Consider the following 15739-nt stretch of genomic DNA (forward strand, 5'->3'; position numbering starts at 1 on the left):
AACATGTGAGAGGTTGATCGCGCAGAGAATCGCTGAGCTTATGTGAGTGAGCGTGTAAAAGCATTTCAGTTCTGCTGAGCCAAATAAGACAGGTCAGGGTGAAGAAGTGACAGCCACAGAAAGCTTACCACAAAACGGAGAAGTTATGAACAAATCAGACTATAAGGCAAAAAAAATGCAGCTTTGGTTTCATGGACAAAAGAATTTTCTGTGGCTGCAATATGATGAGCTAAATAACCAGGGCTGCACATAAGTGGTCCGCAGGTGCGCATTCGCTGTCAAATAAAAAACACGCACAAGGTTAGGGTAAATTTAAAAACTGTACTTTGAGTTAAATATATTTTATAATTTTAATAAATGACAAATTAAAAAGGCATGAACATTTTTTTTGTATCGAAAAAATATCGAACCGTGACACCAAAGTATCGAACCGAACCGAACCGTGAATTTTGTGTATCATTGCACCCCTAATATATATATATATATATATATATATATATTATATAATATATATAAAATGGTGGTGGCTAACCAACCGGACATAGTGGTGGTAGACAAACAGAAGAAGACGGCCGTAGTGGTCGATGTAGCGGTTCCGAATGACAGCAATATCAGGAAGAAGGAACACGAGAAGCTGGAGAAATACCAAGGGCTCAGAGAAGAGCTCGAGAGGATGTGGAGGGTGAAGGTAACGGTGGTCCCCGTGGTAATCGGAGCACTAGGTGCGGTGACTCCCAAGCTAGGCGAGTGGCTCCAGCAGATCCCGGGAATAACATCGGAGATCTCTGTCCAGAAGAGCGCAGTCCTGGGAACAGCTAAGATACTGCACAGGACCCTCAAGCTCCCAGGCCTCTGGTAGAGGACCCGAGCTTGAAGGATAAACCGCTCGCAGGGGCGTGCTGGGTGTTTTTGTTTATATATATATATATATTTATTTATTTACGAGTACAGCATTCTTTATTTCTATTACATATCCTAAAAATGAGCTACTGTACCTTAAACACAAGTGAAGTTGGAAGAAACTTACACACTTTGGATTCATGTGCCAGGTCACCAAGGAGTTATTTTTTCCTTCCCATATTTTGGTTAATCGGTAACCTCACAATTCAGGCATAACTTCAGGCCGTTGCCCCTTGCGATAGTATAAATATGCATTTTAGTTGTTTCATGTAATTTCTTTTTCATTGCAAAAACGGTAATTAGATTACCGTTACTTTCCCGTAGGAACGCTGCGTTACTGCGTTACTAAAACCGCGATTTTTTTGCAAGAATGTCTCGTGACAGTGACGTAAGCGAGTGCGGCGTTCGTGACAACAGCTGTGTGCAGATCAACAGTGCATCATATATCAAGTGCGGGAGAGAGTATGAGCGTGCAGCGTTTAAAGCGTGGAAGTACTGACCTTATTTTGAGTTTGATTCCATAAAAAGTGACAAAAGCATTAGTGTCTGTTGTGCGTGGGAAGAAAACTTCTTTTTAAAGCGAAAAAACCCCCTAAACTTCCAAGCAAGCACTGAGTGCGCTATGACGTAATGGGAAATTCACAGAGAAACTCGCGGATTCTTCCACTGACCGCTGCGGCACACCTGCACCAGGGTAAAACTCCGCCTATGCCACTCCTGCTTTACAGGTGAAAATAGAGCAACAGGACCGCTAGTCTTTGATGTTATTTATTTTCTGCTGTGTTTTACTTGCATCTATTTGAAAGAGTGAGTGTAAACACACACAAAAAAATATATTTTATGTGCGGGAATGTGCAGAAAATAAGTTTAAATGTTAAACAAATTTCTTCCAGTCAGAGAATGTTGCATATAATTAAATTTTTGCTTGATGCATAAAGTTAAAAGGTTAAAACTAATAAAACAAGTTTTAAAAAGAGACTTTTCCATTTGATTACATTTTGTATGATGGATTATGTAGAAAAAGTAGAATTGGGCTGAAAGATCTATCACTTTATCGCCTATTCAGGTTGTAAATCGTGTTTTTAAAAAGTAACTAAGTAACTAAGTAATTACTTTTGAAAATAAGTAATCAGTAAAGTAACGGGATTACTTTTTTGGGGGAGTAATCGGTAATTAGTTACTGACTACTTTTTTCAAGTAACTTGACCAACACTGCTCCCTAGTGTTTAATTATTTTGCATAGTGTATAGTGTGTTGTTGTTTTTTATTATAGCTGGAACTGTGTATTTAAAATAAATACATGTGTTTGTCAGAAGGCACACCATCTGTTTGGTCAGGTTTTGCAAATGAAAAACGTCACATGCCAGAAAATAAGAGAAAAGTACTTCACAACACTGACACTAGATGTCGCTGTTGCTGTTCTCCAGTTAAAACGTGTAGGAAGTTTTTGTATTACATTTTTAAAAGTTGGCTGAGATTTCTTCTGCTCATGTTAACCAGTGGACACATCATTTGTTCAATGGAAAGATCATCACATTAGATCCAGACACAACGCATATCAGAATTCTGCCTGTGCTAATGTCTCAGCTCCTCTAAGTGTGTCCTTAGCTGAGAGTTTCCATTACATTCCTAAACTCAGGACTGAATGGCTTTTGTGTCCGAATTATTTCTCAGTTCATATATTTCCATTGATTTAGGTCAAATCTGGCTTTACACTAACACCAAATCGCCTCTTATTATGTCCACAGTTCAATTTCCTTATTTGTTAAAGGGGAAAGTAAAATACATCAAACTCAGTTTCGCTGTTTGTTTTTATTTGACATTAACTGACAGACAGATGTTAATAAGTACAGCATTAAACAGATTGTAACAAACATGTTATCGATTAGTGAATTGCTTCATGATTTTTGATTGAATAGTACCCATACTACATGACATGGACTGGGAATTCAGTTGAGAAATGATTATAACTGAAATGCTTCCATCCACTCTGGATTCTGATTCTTGTTGAGATGGATATCATCGTATAACTTGCAAGGTTGTTATAGTTAACTAAAGCTAAACTAAAAACTAAAATGTGATTAAAAAAAACAAAAACATTTTAGTTAACTAAAACAAAACTAGACCAAACTGAAAACTAACTGAAACAATCTTACGATGCTAGAAAACTAACAAACTAAAATGAACATGTGAAAATATGCATTTAGTGTTTGTTAGTTTGGTACATTTGAATCTGAACTTGCTTTGTGAGGCTTTGATGCACATATTTTTTGAGATTTCTACACAACTATTTCAACAGTGTGTGCTTTTATTGTAATACTGTACTGATTTTGCTGATTGTTGCCTCTAACATAAGACCTCCATACAATAATAACTAAAAAATTACCAAAACTAAGACTGAAACTAAAACTAAATATGTTTGGAACAGTAAGAAGTAAACCGTAGTGAGCAAACTTGCTGCAGAAAGTAACTGACTATGGGACACATCTGGGTTCCTTTGGCCTGTACAGAGGTACGGGGTGGAAATGAGACGAAAACAGCTGAGTGAGAATGTTCAAATATTTTCACTTTCGCTTGGCACGCTCCAGCCCTCCTCCTTCCAGCAGTTCTCTTTTCAGCTGTGCGCTCTGCGCTTTACGCACAAGTATAGAGACACAGTGTCAGAGAGCAGAGTGCCACGCAGAGCATCGCTGTGTGAGCATGTCCCAGGTAGAATTATCGTTATTATAAGATGATCCTGCTGCTCGCTCTGCTTTCTGTTCTCTCTGGAGAACTGGGTCTGTGCCAGAAGGAGGATGAAGGCTTCAACTTTGATGGAGACATCCTCCAATTCGCCGTGACCCCCAACATGCTTTACATCGCCACAGAGGAGAGGCTGTACCAGCTGAGCCACGACTTGACTTTGATCAACAGTCTGACCCAGAGAGGAATCTTAAAGACCGGAAACCAGCAGGATGATGTGCAGTTTTACCGGGTTTCTGACACAGCTGAGTGGAACGCAACTTTCAGCATCAACGTGTTGTTGCCTTTCACAAAGAATGACTCTCTGATCAGCTGCGGTGTGACTGACGATGACTGCGGCCACTGCGAGATTCTGGACCTGAAGAACATCTCCAGGCTTCTGTACAGAGAACACATCCAGGTGGGGCCTCTGAAAAGCAGCAGCAGGTCAGTCAGCTTTCTGGTGGATGTGAAGAAGAAAACTCAGACTGACACTTACATTCTGACCGCGATCCAACAAAACACAGAAAAGCCCGAAAACAACAAGTGTGGTATTAATCGGCAGACTGTCAATCTTCAGGATGCAGATGACAAACAGGGTGGAGGTATATTTTCTCTAACTGATGGAGCTTCAGGCACACCTGGGATCAAAAGTAAAGGTGATGTGGAGTTTGTTGACGGGTTTCAGATCAATTCAACCATCTATTTGTTCTCCAACATGCTCTCAGCTGAAACAAACAGAGTCCGTCTCATTTGGCTCGAAGGCGAAAAGAGCAAAACTGATACGCTCAAGTCTCTGCGGGGCGCGACTCTCAGTGTCTCTGACAGTGAAAGCAGCAGACTCGTGGCCTCCTCGGTCATCCCGGGGGAGCAGCCGGTGCTTTGGAGCGGCGTGTTCAGTGTGGATGGAGGAGATACCGACACCCAGCTAATGGTGTTTGACATCAGCCCTGATTATAGCAGGAACACTGACAGAGATCCAGACTTCTACACCTCTGTGCCATCAGAAGTGACGGTGAGAGCTTTTTAAACTCTGATTTAATGGTTGTACTGTTGATATTGTTCTCACCTGCTGCTCCAGTATCTTCTCTGGTCAGTGATGCAAGTAAAACATTAATATGAGGGGCCGTACAAGCCAAAATTCATTCTTTCACTCTCACACACATACATTCTTCTATCAAAAGATAACATCAATAAACTTGGGTCAGTTTGATAATAACGCAGCAAGATGCTTCAATAAGGCTTTAAGTAGTAGTAGTGTTCACGTCTTCTGGTTTCTCATGTTTTGTTTGCGTCAGCCAAAGATCCTGAAACCAAAGGCAGTCCTCTTCAGGCAAAGCTACATGACCTCAGTGCTGGCAGTGAGGCAGAATGCCTGGATGGTTTTCTATATTTGGACAGAAGATGGGCTGCTCATTAAGGTAAGGAATTAAGGAATTTTTTATATATGAAATTGAATACCATACGGTCTCAAAAGTCATTCTGATAAACAAGGCCTGCATCAGGTGTTGAGGAACCAGGACACACTGATGAGTGTGTTTGCAACTGGAATACAAAGGCACATGTCGATAACTGCTAAGAATAGAGAGCAGTTGGAATGCTACTAAGCAAGTAATCACAGCAGAAGAGGTTACATGAAGAGGATGTGGGACTTGAGGATTCTTTGGCACACGACATCTATACTAATGACAAAGCAACTTGTTGCTCAGTGTTCCAACATCTGGAAGAAGCAACTGCTATAAAAACTAGAGACTGATGAGGCAGAACACAAATATAGAGGCTAAGTCAGCACAGAGGGAAGTTAGCCAACTACTGGAGATGCAAAAAGATGAGTTGAAGAACAAGATGGCTAATAAGTGCAGCAAGCTGTCCATACCTGAGTGTTCCATGCAAAGACTCACAGCTTTGGCCAGCCACTTGAATGACGTATACCAGAGAGATAGAAGCCAGTCCTGAACCATTAAAGGTGTACTCTCAGAGGCAGGGAAACAGTATGAGAATAGTGAGTGGGGAATTCTTTGTTCTTTATTTAGCTATTTAGTGGAATATATTATAACCTGTTTACTGGAACTCAGCATTTGGTCTCCAAAGAGATGTAAGTGCAAGTGAAGAAGGTCATTACAGTGGATAATCTCTGCATTGTTTCATTGGTTAGTCTTGAACTAACCTGTCTTGAACCTCTCTTTATCAAACTCTAAAATCAAGAGATGCCTTCAAGAATGTAAATACAAAAAACAATTTTGCACTTATTGACAGGAAGGACACGAGACCTCAAACAGTTGGCTTTGACCTGGAAAATATTCTTTGGAAAGATGAAACAAAGATTAACTTGATGATGATGGGGATGTAGAAGCTGTATGGTTTTTCTGAATGCAAGTTGTAACATTTAACATTTGATATATTGTCTCTGCATGATTTTTTGATTAAATATTGCTCGATACTGTATATCCAATTTGCAGATGATTTAAATTCTGCTTACTGTCCCATGAAACAAGGTATAAACAGATTAATCACTCTTCTGATACTTCTGATTTGAGAAAAACAAACCAATAAACAAAGCATTTTATTTTAAATAAATGAAGAAAAAACATTGAGTACAGAAACAATAGTACAGTGTCTCAGAAATAATCACCTTCTTGTTGTCAGCTGTCTGTGGACAGGAAGTATCACGCTGCCTGTCCCACGGTGCTCTACAGGACCAGTGGTGACCACAAAGTGTTTTTCAAATTGCATCTGGATCCAGTGGATCGTAAATATGTGTATGTGCCATTTACAAACCAGGTACTTATATTATTTACTGATTATCTTAACGTCACATGTACCTGTGCTGCATTTTAAAGTGTTTGTTGTTCTAGGTGAAGCGAGTTCCTGTGTCAAACTGCAGCACGTACACAAATGTGCAGGAGTGTTGGTCTGCACAGGATCCATACTGTGGTTGGTGTGGCTCTAAAAGCAGGTGAGAGAAACAACATCTGCAGCTGACGTCTTCAAACAATTCTGAACTTGGTGATCATTTCTTCTTCTTCTTCTCCTAGCTGCACATTTGAAGATGACTGCACAGATTCAGACTGGCTGTCCATTCCTGATGAGTCCCAACACAAAATGATTTCCCACAAAGTTGAAAAGGACACAAACGGACAGGTACAGCTTCACAAACACACTCGGGACTGTAATCATTTCTGGTTTTCATTTATTGTTCAGTTATGTCCTTCCGATTTTAGATCTCACTGAAAATCCACACACACCTGACTTTGGGCCAGAAAGTATCGTCTGACTTCACCTGCCAGTTCTCTGCAATTTCTGGCCACCTTTGTATTGGGAATAACCCTCCACAGTTCCCCCAGTGCACCTGCTACCTGTCTGATCACACACTTCCTCCTGATGGTTTGTCACTTTTGATAAATAATCCCAGGAATGTATTGATTTGAAACATTTGATAAATTGAGTTGAATCTTTTGTTGTTTATTATTATATATTAGTCCAACTCATTTGAAATTCATCATTTAATATATATATATTTATTTTACAGGCCTGCATGTCACAGTGAAGTTTAGGTTTGGAAAAATACTCCTGTCAGAACAAGTGAAATTAACCAACTGCTCTGACATCCATGGACCTCCAACTTCTATCATGTAAGTCCAGTCAGATTATAAAGATAACAAATAATCATAGACTGAAATAATCATTCCCATGACTTATAAAATAACCATGTCCTAGTCATGCAAAATAAATATGATGAAATAAAATAAGTGAATCTTATGAGTAGTTGTATGAGGCACATTCAAAGTCCTCTGATCCTATATGATTGTTTTCTGTTCAGGTGTCAGCAGTGTATCAAGGCTGGTTGTGGTTGGAGCAGAAACAGCTGTTCCTGGGCTAACCAAGGAGAGACTGATGTAATAATGAAACTATCGTATTTTTATGGATTTCTGTAGCAGTTTTTCACATTTCATGTTGTACATTTGTTGTATGGAACATTTCCTATCCAACAATATTGTGTAAATGTGTAGAAAGTGAGACTTAAACTCTGCTTAAAAATTCAGATTTTCTTCAGTGTCATTTGCAGTAGGTCATGAGGCTAGACTAGTTGATGAATAGAGTTTAGATTTCCCTCATTGTAAAATGATTCACTTCAGTTTCTAAATGGAAATACTCAGGTTAGTTGTTTCCTACCATTTAAACGTTTTGAACAAAGCTAATGTTAGCTACAACATGTCTGAGATCAGCTCTAATAGCATCTGCACAGTGTTGTGATTCAAGGCTAAATTCATTCTCTGCTACAGGAAAGTGTTTGCCAAACGTTGGAGTCTGGGAAGAACTTTTCTGTGAGTGTAATGCTCTTTTTTATTGTTCTTCTGATACTTTATCTACATCCAGTAGAGGTTTTAATGGCAGAAGAAGGAAATTATTTTAATCTGATTATTTTTTTGTTTCACTGTCAGATCCCAGAGATCTTCTCCATCACTCCCAATGTGGTGTCGTTGTATGGCACAAACCATGCTGTGTTATTAGGTCATAACCTTGGTGACGTGTCAGGAGTGAGGATCCAGACGCACACTGACTGTGCTCCAAAAGAGTGAGTCACTTTACAGATAACTAAGATGATTCCTGGACTAGAAAGAATTTATTAAAGTGTAGAAACAATTCCAAACAGGGAGACATATTTAAAACTGAATATTCTACAATTTAATTTTGACAATTGAAAAAAAAAAAAACTTTAGCTTTACAGCTTTTAGCTTTGGAAGAGGCTGCAGAAAGTACAGGTATGAGTGATGCACTATTTGCCTCTCAGTGTCGGTGCTCAGAGAGACTGTTTGGTATCAGAGTATAAAACTGAAACTCCGCCGTGCTTCCTGTGCTTTTGCTTTGAAGAAGTCCATCGCTGTCAGTTGCTGTGTTAAAAGGATTCCTCAGGATATTTTATAATCACAGTAGATGCGTTAAGTTTGGAAAACACATTTCTTCATACAAACAAATCCTTAATTATACTGTGGAAGATTTTACTGATCAGTTTTTGTCTGTGTTCAGATTTTCTGCATAATATGATGATCTTAGTGATGACTTTTCTCGCTCTGTGTGTGTGTTCTGGTCAGGTCTCCTGTTTGGGACAACTCTGGTGTCAGTGTGACGTTCCACATTCCCAGCACAGATATCAAAGGTGTGGTCAATGTATGTGTTCTCCTCCCAGATGGTAGTTGCCACGGCGAAGCTAACATCACATACTTGTCATCACCATCCTGTACAAACGCTGCTCCAAGCAGCAGCTGGATAAGGTACACTTAATTTAACTGAAACCACCCAACAAAGCCGAGATGTTATGAAAACAGATAATGTTAATTTCTTTGAATGATTAAGAGGAACTCGTGTTGAACTTGTGTTTTTGGGGAACAGGTCACCTGAAAAAATACCCAAGTTCACTTTAGTTATTAGTACCAAACTATGAGGCAGAGGAACTGAAACTTTCACAGAAGCTGCAGCACACCTAAAGTGACACAAGCAGTGCACTGCCTGTAACATATTGTCTTCTGAAACTAGAACTTGCTTGTTTATCACAAATATACCACTGTGATAAAGAAAATTGATCTAAAATCTGCTCTTTTTTCTCAGCTTTTTTCACAAACACTAAACCTTCTCGTTCTACAGAGGTCACACATACTGGTATTGCATAGGAAGTCTTCTTTTTTTTATCTTGCATTTTCTTCTTCCATTAAGAAATGATCCACCACGTTGGTTTGGTACTTAAACTCTCCAATAATACTACTGTGATCCATTAATGCTTTGTTTCAGTCCATCAGACACTTTGGTCTGCAGCATAATATCTAAACACCTACGCAGTCCCAACATTTGCTCTGAAAATTCATTATCCTCAGGTTGCTCTTATATATACTCAAATACATATAAGAGTAACCTACTTGAGTCTATATAATATATAGACTCAAGTAGCAGTGGTCAACTATTGTTTTGCTGTCAAATTAGAGTCACTCAGAGATGGGCAGTAACGCGTTACTGCCTAACGCGTTACTTGTAACGCGTTACTGTAATCAGATTACTTTTTTCAAGTAACGAGTAAAGTAAGGGATTACTATTGCAAAAACGGTAATTAGATTACCGTTACTTTCCCGTAGGAACGCTGCGTTACTGCGTTACTAAAACCGTGATTTTTTTTTGCGAGAATGTCTCACGACAGTGACGTAAGCGAGTGCGCCGTTAGTGACAACAGCTGTGTGCAGATCAACAGTGGATCACATATCGATTGTGGGAGAGAGTATGAGCGTGCAGCGTTTAAAGCGTGGAAGTACTGACCTTACTTTGAGTTTGATTCCATTAAAAGTGACAAAAACATTAGCGTCCTTCGTGCGTGGGAAGAAAACTTCTTTTTACAGCGAAAAAAACCCTAAACAAGCACCGAGTGCGCAACGACGTAATGAGAAATTCACAGAGAAACTCGCGGATTCTTTAACTGACCGCGGCACACCTGCACCAGGGTAACCCTCCGCCTATGCCACTCCTGCTTTACAGGTGAAAATAGAGCAACAGGACCGCTGAGTCTTTGACTTTATTTATTTTCTGCTGTGTTTTACTTGCATCTATTTGAAAGAGTGAGTGTAAACACAAAAAATATTTTATTTTATGTGCTGGAATGTGCAGAAAATAGGTTTAAATGTTAAACTAATTTATTCAAGTCAGAGAATGTTGCATATAATTAAATTTTTGCTTGATGCATAAAGTTAAAAGATTAAAACTGATAAAACAAGTTAAAAAAAGAGACTTTTCCATTTGATTACATTTTGTATGATGGATTATGCAGAAAAAGTAGAATTGGGCTGAAAGATCTATCGCTTTATCACCTCTTCAGGTTGTAAATCGTGTTTTTAAAAAGTAACTAAGTAACTAAGTAATTAATTACTTTTGAAAATAAGTAATCAGTAAAGTAACGGGATTACTTTTTTGGGGAAGTAATCAGTAATTAGTTACTGATTACTTTTTTCAAGTAACTTGACCAAGACTGGAGTCACCGTAATCAAAATTCTTTTGAAAGGTTCTCTGCTGTGACTAAAATGATGCTCTCTGTGTCCTGCAGTGGGAACAGGAAGATCACAGTCAGAGGGTCCCACCTGAAGTTTGTTGAAGGCATTGTACACAGCCATGCCATGCAGGAAGTTGCACTTCCCAAAAACAGCAGCTACCAGGTGGGTCTGTACACACACAGTGTCCAGTACAGTTATTATACATGACATACACCCTCTCACTGCATGCCAAAGCTCTTAAGTAATCTTCTTACAGTATGTCATCTGTACATATGCACAGACTTGCAGCTTGAAGCTTACCCTTAACCGATAACACAACAATAAAAGTACCATCCTCTTTTTGTGCCACCAAAACAGCTCTGAACCCCACACTCTATGCTGTGTTAGCATGTACTGTCTAAAAATCAAATGAAAAAAATAAAACAATAAACATATTGTAGTTTTCCTGTAGTGTATCAAGTTGAATTGTTTCAGAAAACAACGATATTACAAAAATGCAGTAATCAGAAAAATCACTCACATTTTATTGGGAGTCAAATTAAAATAAAAAGGCAAGATTAAAATAAACACCTTGTTGAAGATTGAGGGTAACCGGTAAGATTATTTGGCACAAAACAAGTTATGGAGAGAAGCTGAATCATTAGAAATATAGATGTTGAGGCGCTTCTGATTCTGTGATTGACATTGTTTATCATGTCACCATCATGACCATACCATGCTAGCTATATAAAGAGTCTATGATTTATATAAAAATGTAATTCATTGCAGAGTCTCACCTATGACTCACCTTCAGCTGAAAACAGTCCTGGGATTTCTAGCAGCACTGTGTTTTTGAAAGTAGCTAATCAAACCTTGGCCTGCTCCACAAACATGTCCTACTATCCAGACCCTGAGTTTATCAGCTTCACAGCCACAAGGACAGGAAACAGTGTTCACATCACTATACGGGTAATGCATGTTTTAAATTGCACATTCACAAACATGTGACATCAGCTCGTAGAACATCAGTCTTTGCTTGTGTTGCTGTTTTAGAAAAAGGCCGATAAACTGGAGATGACAACAGCAGAGTTATCAGTGTGGGGCATTCAAGACAGTAAGGAATACCGCTGCGTCATGGAAACAAACAAAACCAGTAATGAGACTCACTCTTTCACTTGTGAGGTTAAAAACCCACCCGACGTTGAATTTCAGCTGTTGTTGGTAAATCTTTCTTTCATACTAACACGAGCCACTGTTTATGGACAGACAAACATACCTATCCAGTCTTTAAGTCTGACATCAATAGCCATTTCTGGGTCCAAACTCCACTTCAGGTCCCAAAGTCAAACAAACACTGCGGCATCACTGAGAGTTAAAAACTGTCTAAATTCTTTCATTGTTCAGATTAAGCAGAACAAGATACAAAGCATTAAAACACTTTAAAAACACAACAGCCTTAATTAACATGGAGAGGTTTGGACCAGGAAGCAGGGTTCATACGTCATCACTTAAAGACTGGATCATTGTGATAAGAGCTCCACGGTGCAGTACTCTGCTAATGGTTTAGGCACTGAAATGATATCTTTCAGATATAATATCAAGTGATTAGGTTCAAAGACAAATAGTGCTATAAATATTCTTATTCACTGAGCTTCACGCGGAGCACAATCAATCAGAATGGATGCATGATGTAACTGCTCTTTGCTTTTAACATAACGTCAACTATCCTTGTACAACATTATTTACAGCCTGTTTGACATCATGATATTTACTGTATGAATAATATTTTGAAAATCTCTGACCTGCTGCTCTATTGAGACTTTCCTTAATGTTTTCTAGATAAAGTATGGTAGCAGGACCGTAAGCCTCAGTAAGCCTCGGCCTTCATCACACCTTCTATTGCTGCTTTTGCTGTTGATACCCTGTGTTATTGCTGGTACGTGATTTTGATACATCAGCTTTTTATTTTATGACTAGGATTTTTTTTCTTAGTTTCAGTGTTGCTGTTCACATTGTATTGTATTGCATTGTACCAGAAATACTTTGTAGAGCCGACACTAATGCTAGCGTTATAGTTCGTTTAGCTGTTAGCTATAGATTCCTTTTAGGGAATCAGGCTCCAAAGGAACAATGGCCTTTCAATGGTTTATTTTGCATAGTCAGTTAAGTGTGTCCGATACATGGTTAATTGTCCTTAACTGCTTGTTAAAAGTCCTACACAAAAGAGCTATACAAATGATAATTAACCTCCTTGGCACAAGCTATCAGTCCTTTGAAACTGGGCTGTCTAACATGCTATATAGATGTTTTTAAAGCTAAGTTCACATGTCACAAATCTCCAAAGTGGTTAGTGAGACAAATTTTATTTGGTTTTATGCCATTTGAAGCCCCATTTGTGTCTACTCTCAGAATGAAACCAAGGACCTTTTGTTTATTAGGCAAGTGTGTAAACCCCTACACCTACACTATAGAGCCACAGACTGATGAAAACCTTTTCTACTCCACAACTCTCTAGTTTTCTGCTTGATTTAAATCAGTTACCGTTTGTCTTTCAGTGCTGGTGTTTATGTATCTGTGGAGGAAGAGACGTGCCACAGAAATAACGTTTAAAGTTTCTTTCCTGTCTCTGCTGGCTGACTGACAGTCTTCACGGAGTTGCTGTACTAAAAGTTGATTTTTCCAGTTGTTATATATTTTTTGTATTTTCATATATTTTTCATGAGTCATATAAACATAAAACTAATTAAGGCTTTTCTTGAAATGTTGAATTATTTTGTTCAAGCACTATCCTATTAAAGATTTTTCTGATATCTACTTTTGTGATAGTTCTCTGACTGAACCAGTTGTTGGAATTGTATATTTCAGACAAAAATGTCTTAGACTTTTACATTGTATGTTAAACCTTTTGCATGTTTAGAACAATAAGAGTTATTGTAATAGATAGTATGTTACTTCTCTTTCTCTTAAGTGAAAGTGACATATGCACTTTTTGGCTCTAAAGCCATATAAAGCCTTTCTACATGCTATCTGTCTATTTGGAGATAGATGGAGTACTGGATTGGGCTCCCTTTTGGCCTCAGAACTGCTTTAATTCTTCATGATACAGATTCAACAAGACAGCCTTGGTTGTTGTGTCCTTGGGCAAGACACTTCACCCATTGCCTACTGGTGGTGGTGGTCAGAGAGCCCGGTGGCGCCAGTGTCCGGCAGCCTCGCCTCTGTCAGTGCGCCCCAGGGTGGCTGTGGCTACAATGCAGCTTGCCATCACCAGTGTGTGAATGTGTGTGTGAATGGGTGGATGACTGGATGTGTATGTGCTTTGGGGTCCTTAGGGACTAGTAAAGCGCTATACAAATACAGGGAGTGCAGAATTATTAGGCAAATGAGTATTTTGTCCACATCATCCTCTTCATGCATGTTGTCTTACTCCAAGCTGTTTAGGCTCGAAAGCCTACTACCAATTAAGCATATTAGGTGATGTGCATCTCTGTAATGAGAAGGGGTGTGGTCTAATGACATCAACACCCTATATCAGGTGTGCATAATTATTAGGCAACGTCCTTTCCTTTGACAAAATGGGTCAAAAGAAGGACTTGACAGGCTCAGAAAAGGCAAAAATAGTGAGATATCTTGCAGAGGGATGCAGCAGTCTCAAAATTGCAAAGCTTCTGAAGCGTGATCATCCAACAATCAAGCGTTTCATTCAAAATAGTCAACAGGGTCGCAAGAAGCGTGTGGAAAAACCAAGGCGCAAAATAACTGCCCATGAACTGAGAAAAGTCAAGCGTGCAGCTGCCAAGATGCCACTTGCCACCAGTTTGGCCATATTTCAGAGCTGCAACATCACTGGAGTGCCCAAAAGCACAAGGTGTGCAATACTCAGAGACATGGCCAAGGTAAGAAAGGCTGAAAGACGACCACCACTGAACAAGACACACAAGCTGAAACGTCAAGACTGGGCCAAGAAATATCTCAAGACTGGTTTTTCTAAGGTTTTATGGACTGATGAAATGAGAGTGAGTCTTGATGGGCCAGATGGATGGGCCCGTGGCTGGATTGGTAAAGGGCAGAGAGCTCCAGTCCGACTCAGACGCCAGCAAGGTGGAGGTGGAGTACTGGTTTGGGCTGGTATCATCAAAGATGAGCTTGTGGGGCCTTTTCGGGTTGAGGATGGAGTCAAGCTCAACTCCCAGTCCTACTGCCAGTTTCTGGAAGACACCTTCTTCAAGCAGTGGTACAGGAAGAAGTCTGCATCCTTCAAGAAAAACATGATTTCCATGCAGGACAATGCTCCATCACACGCGTCCAAGTACTCCACAGCGTGGCTGGCAAGAAAGGGTATAAAAGAAGAAAAACTAATGACATGGCCTCCTTGTTCACCTGATCTGAACCCCATTGAGAACCTGTGGTCCATCATCAAATGTGAGATTTACAAGGAGGGAAAACAGTACACCTCTCTGAACAGTGTCTGGGAGGCTGTGGTTGCTGCTGCACGCAATGTTGATGGTGAACAGATCAAAACACTGACAGAATCCATGGATGGCAGGCTTTTGAGTGTCCTTGCAAAGAAAGGTGGCTATATTGGTGGCTGATTTGTTTTTGTTTTGTTTTTGAATGTCAGAAATGTATATTTGTGAATGTGGAGATGTTATATTGGTTTCACTGGTAAAAATAAATAATTGAAATGGGTATATATTTGTTTTTTGTTAAGTTGCCTAATAATTGTGCACAGTAATAGTCACCTGCACACACAGATATCCCCCTAAAATAGCTAAAACTAAAAACAAACTAAAAACTACTTCCAAAAACATTCAGCTTTGATATTAATGAGTTTTTTGGGTTCATTGAGAACATGGTTGTTGTTCAATAATAACATTATTCCTCAAAAATACAACTTGCCTAATAATTCTGCACTCCCTGTTCAGGCCATTTACCATTTACCACTGCTAACTAGGCAGCTCATTCTCTTTCTATGAAGATATAACACATCTCGAGTTCACCTTAAATATGTATAAACCAAATTCTAATGGATTGTTAACACGATCTCAATCCTACACCCCTACATAGTTTTATCAGAATTAATTCAAAACCATGTTTACAGACAGAATGAC

At 39.2% G+C, this 15739-nt stretch overlaps 1 protein-coding gene across 1 annotated transcript; it reads left to right on the forward strand.

Annotated features, from left to right (window-relative positions):
- Positions 1–3109: 3109 nt before the first annotated feature.
- LOC120722555 (plexin-C1-like) lies at positions 3110–13197 on the forward strand. Its single transcript, XM_040013569.1, has 14 exons — positions 3110–4636; positions 4920–5042; positions 6268–6402; positions 6477–6577; positions 6657–6762; positions 6843–7005; positions 7151–7253; positions 7442–7517; positions 7905–7946; positions 8064–8197; positions 8715–8894; positions 10703–10811; positions 11418–11597; positions 11682–13197. The coding sequence occupies exons 1-14, from the start codon at positions 3632–3634 to the stop codon at positions 12069–12071; spliced, it is 2847 nt and encodes a 948-aa protein (XP_039869503.1). The 5' UTR covers positions 3110–3631; the 3' UTR covers positions 12072–13197.
- Positions 13198–15739: the final 2542 nt, after the last annotated feature.

The sequence above is a fragment of the Simochromis diagramma genome, unplaced genomic scaffold (assembly GCF_900408965.1).
Source record: "Simochromis diagramma unplaced genomic scaffold, fSimDia1.1 OVJJ01000649.1, whole genome shotgun sequence".
NCBI lineage: Eukaryota > Metazoa > Chordata > Actinopteri > Cichliformes > Cichlidae > Simochromis > Simochromis diagramma.

Bases quoted from the DNA above. Each gene is read 5' to 3' on its own strand.
- LOC120722555 (XM_040013569.1), top strand. From the start codon at position 3,632: ATGATCCTGCTGCTCGCTCTGCTTTCTGTTCTCTCTGGAGAACTGGGT. The intron at 5,043-6,267 runs GTAAGGAATTAA...TCTTGTTGTCAG, and splicing joins AAGATGGGCTGCTCATTAAG to CTGTCTGTGGACAGGAAGTA. The intron at 8,895-10,702 runs GTACACTTAATT...TGTGTCCTGCAG, and splicing joins CCAAGCAGCAGCTGGATAAG to TGGGAACAGGAAGATCACAG.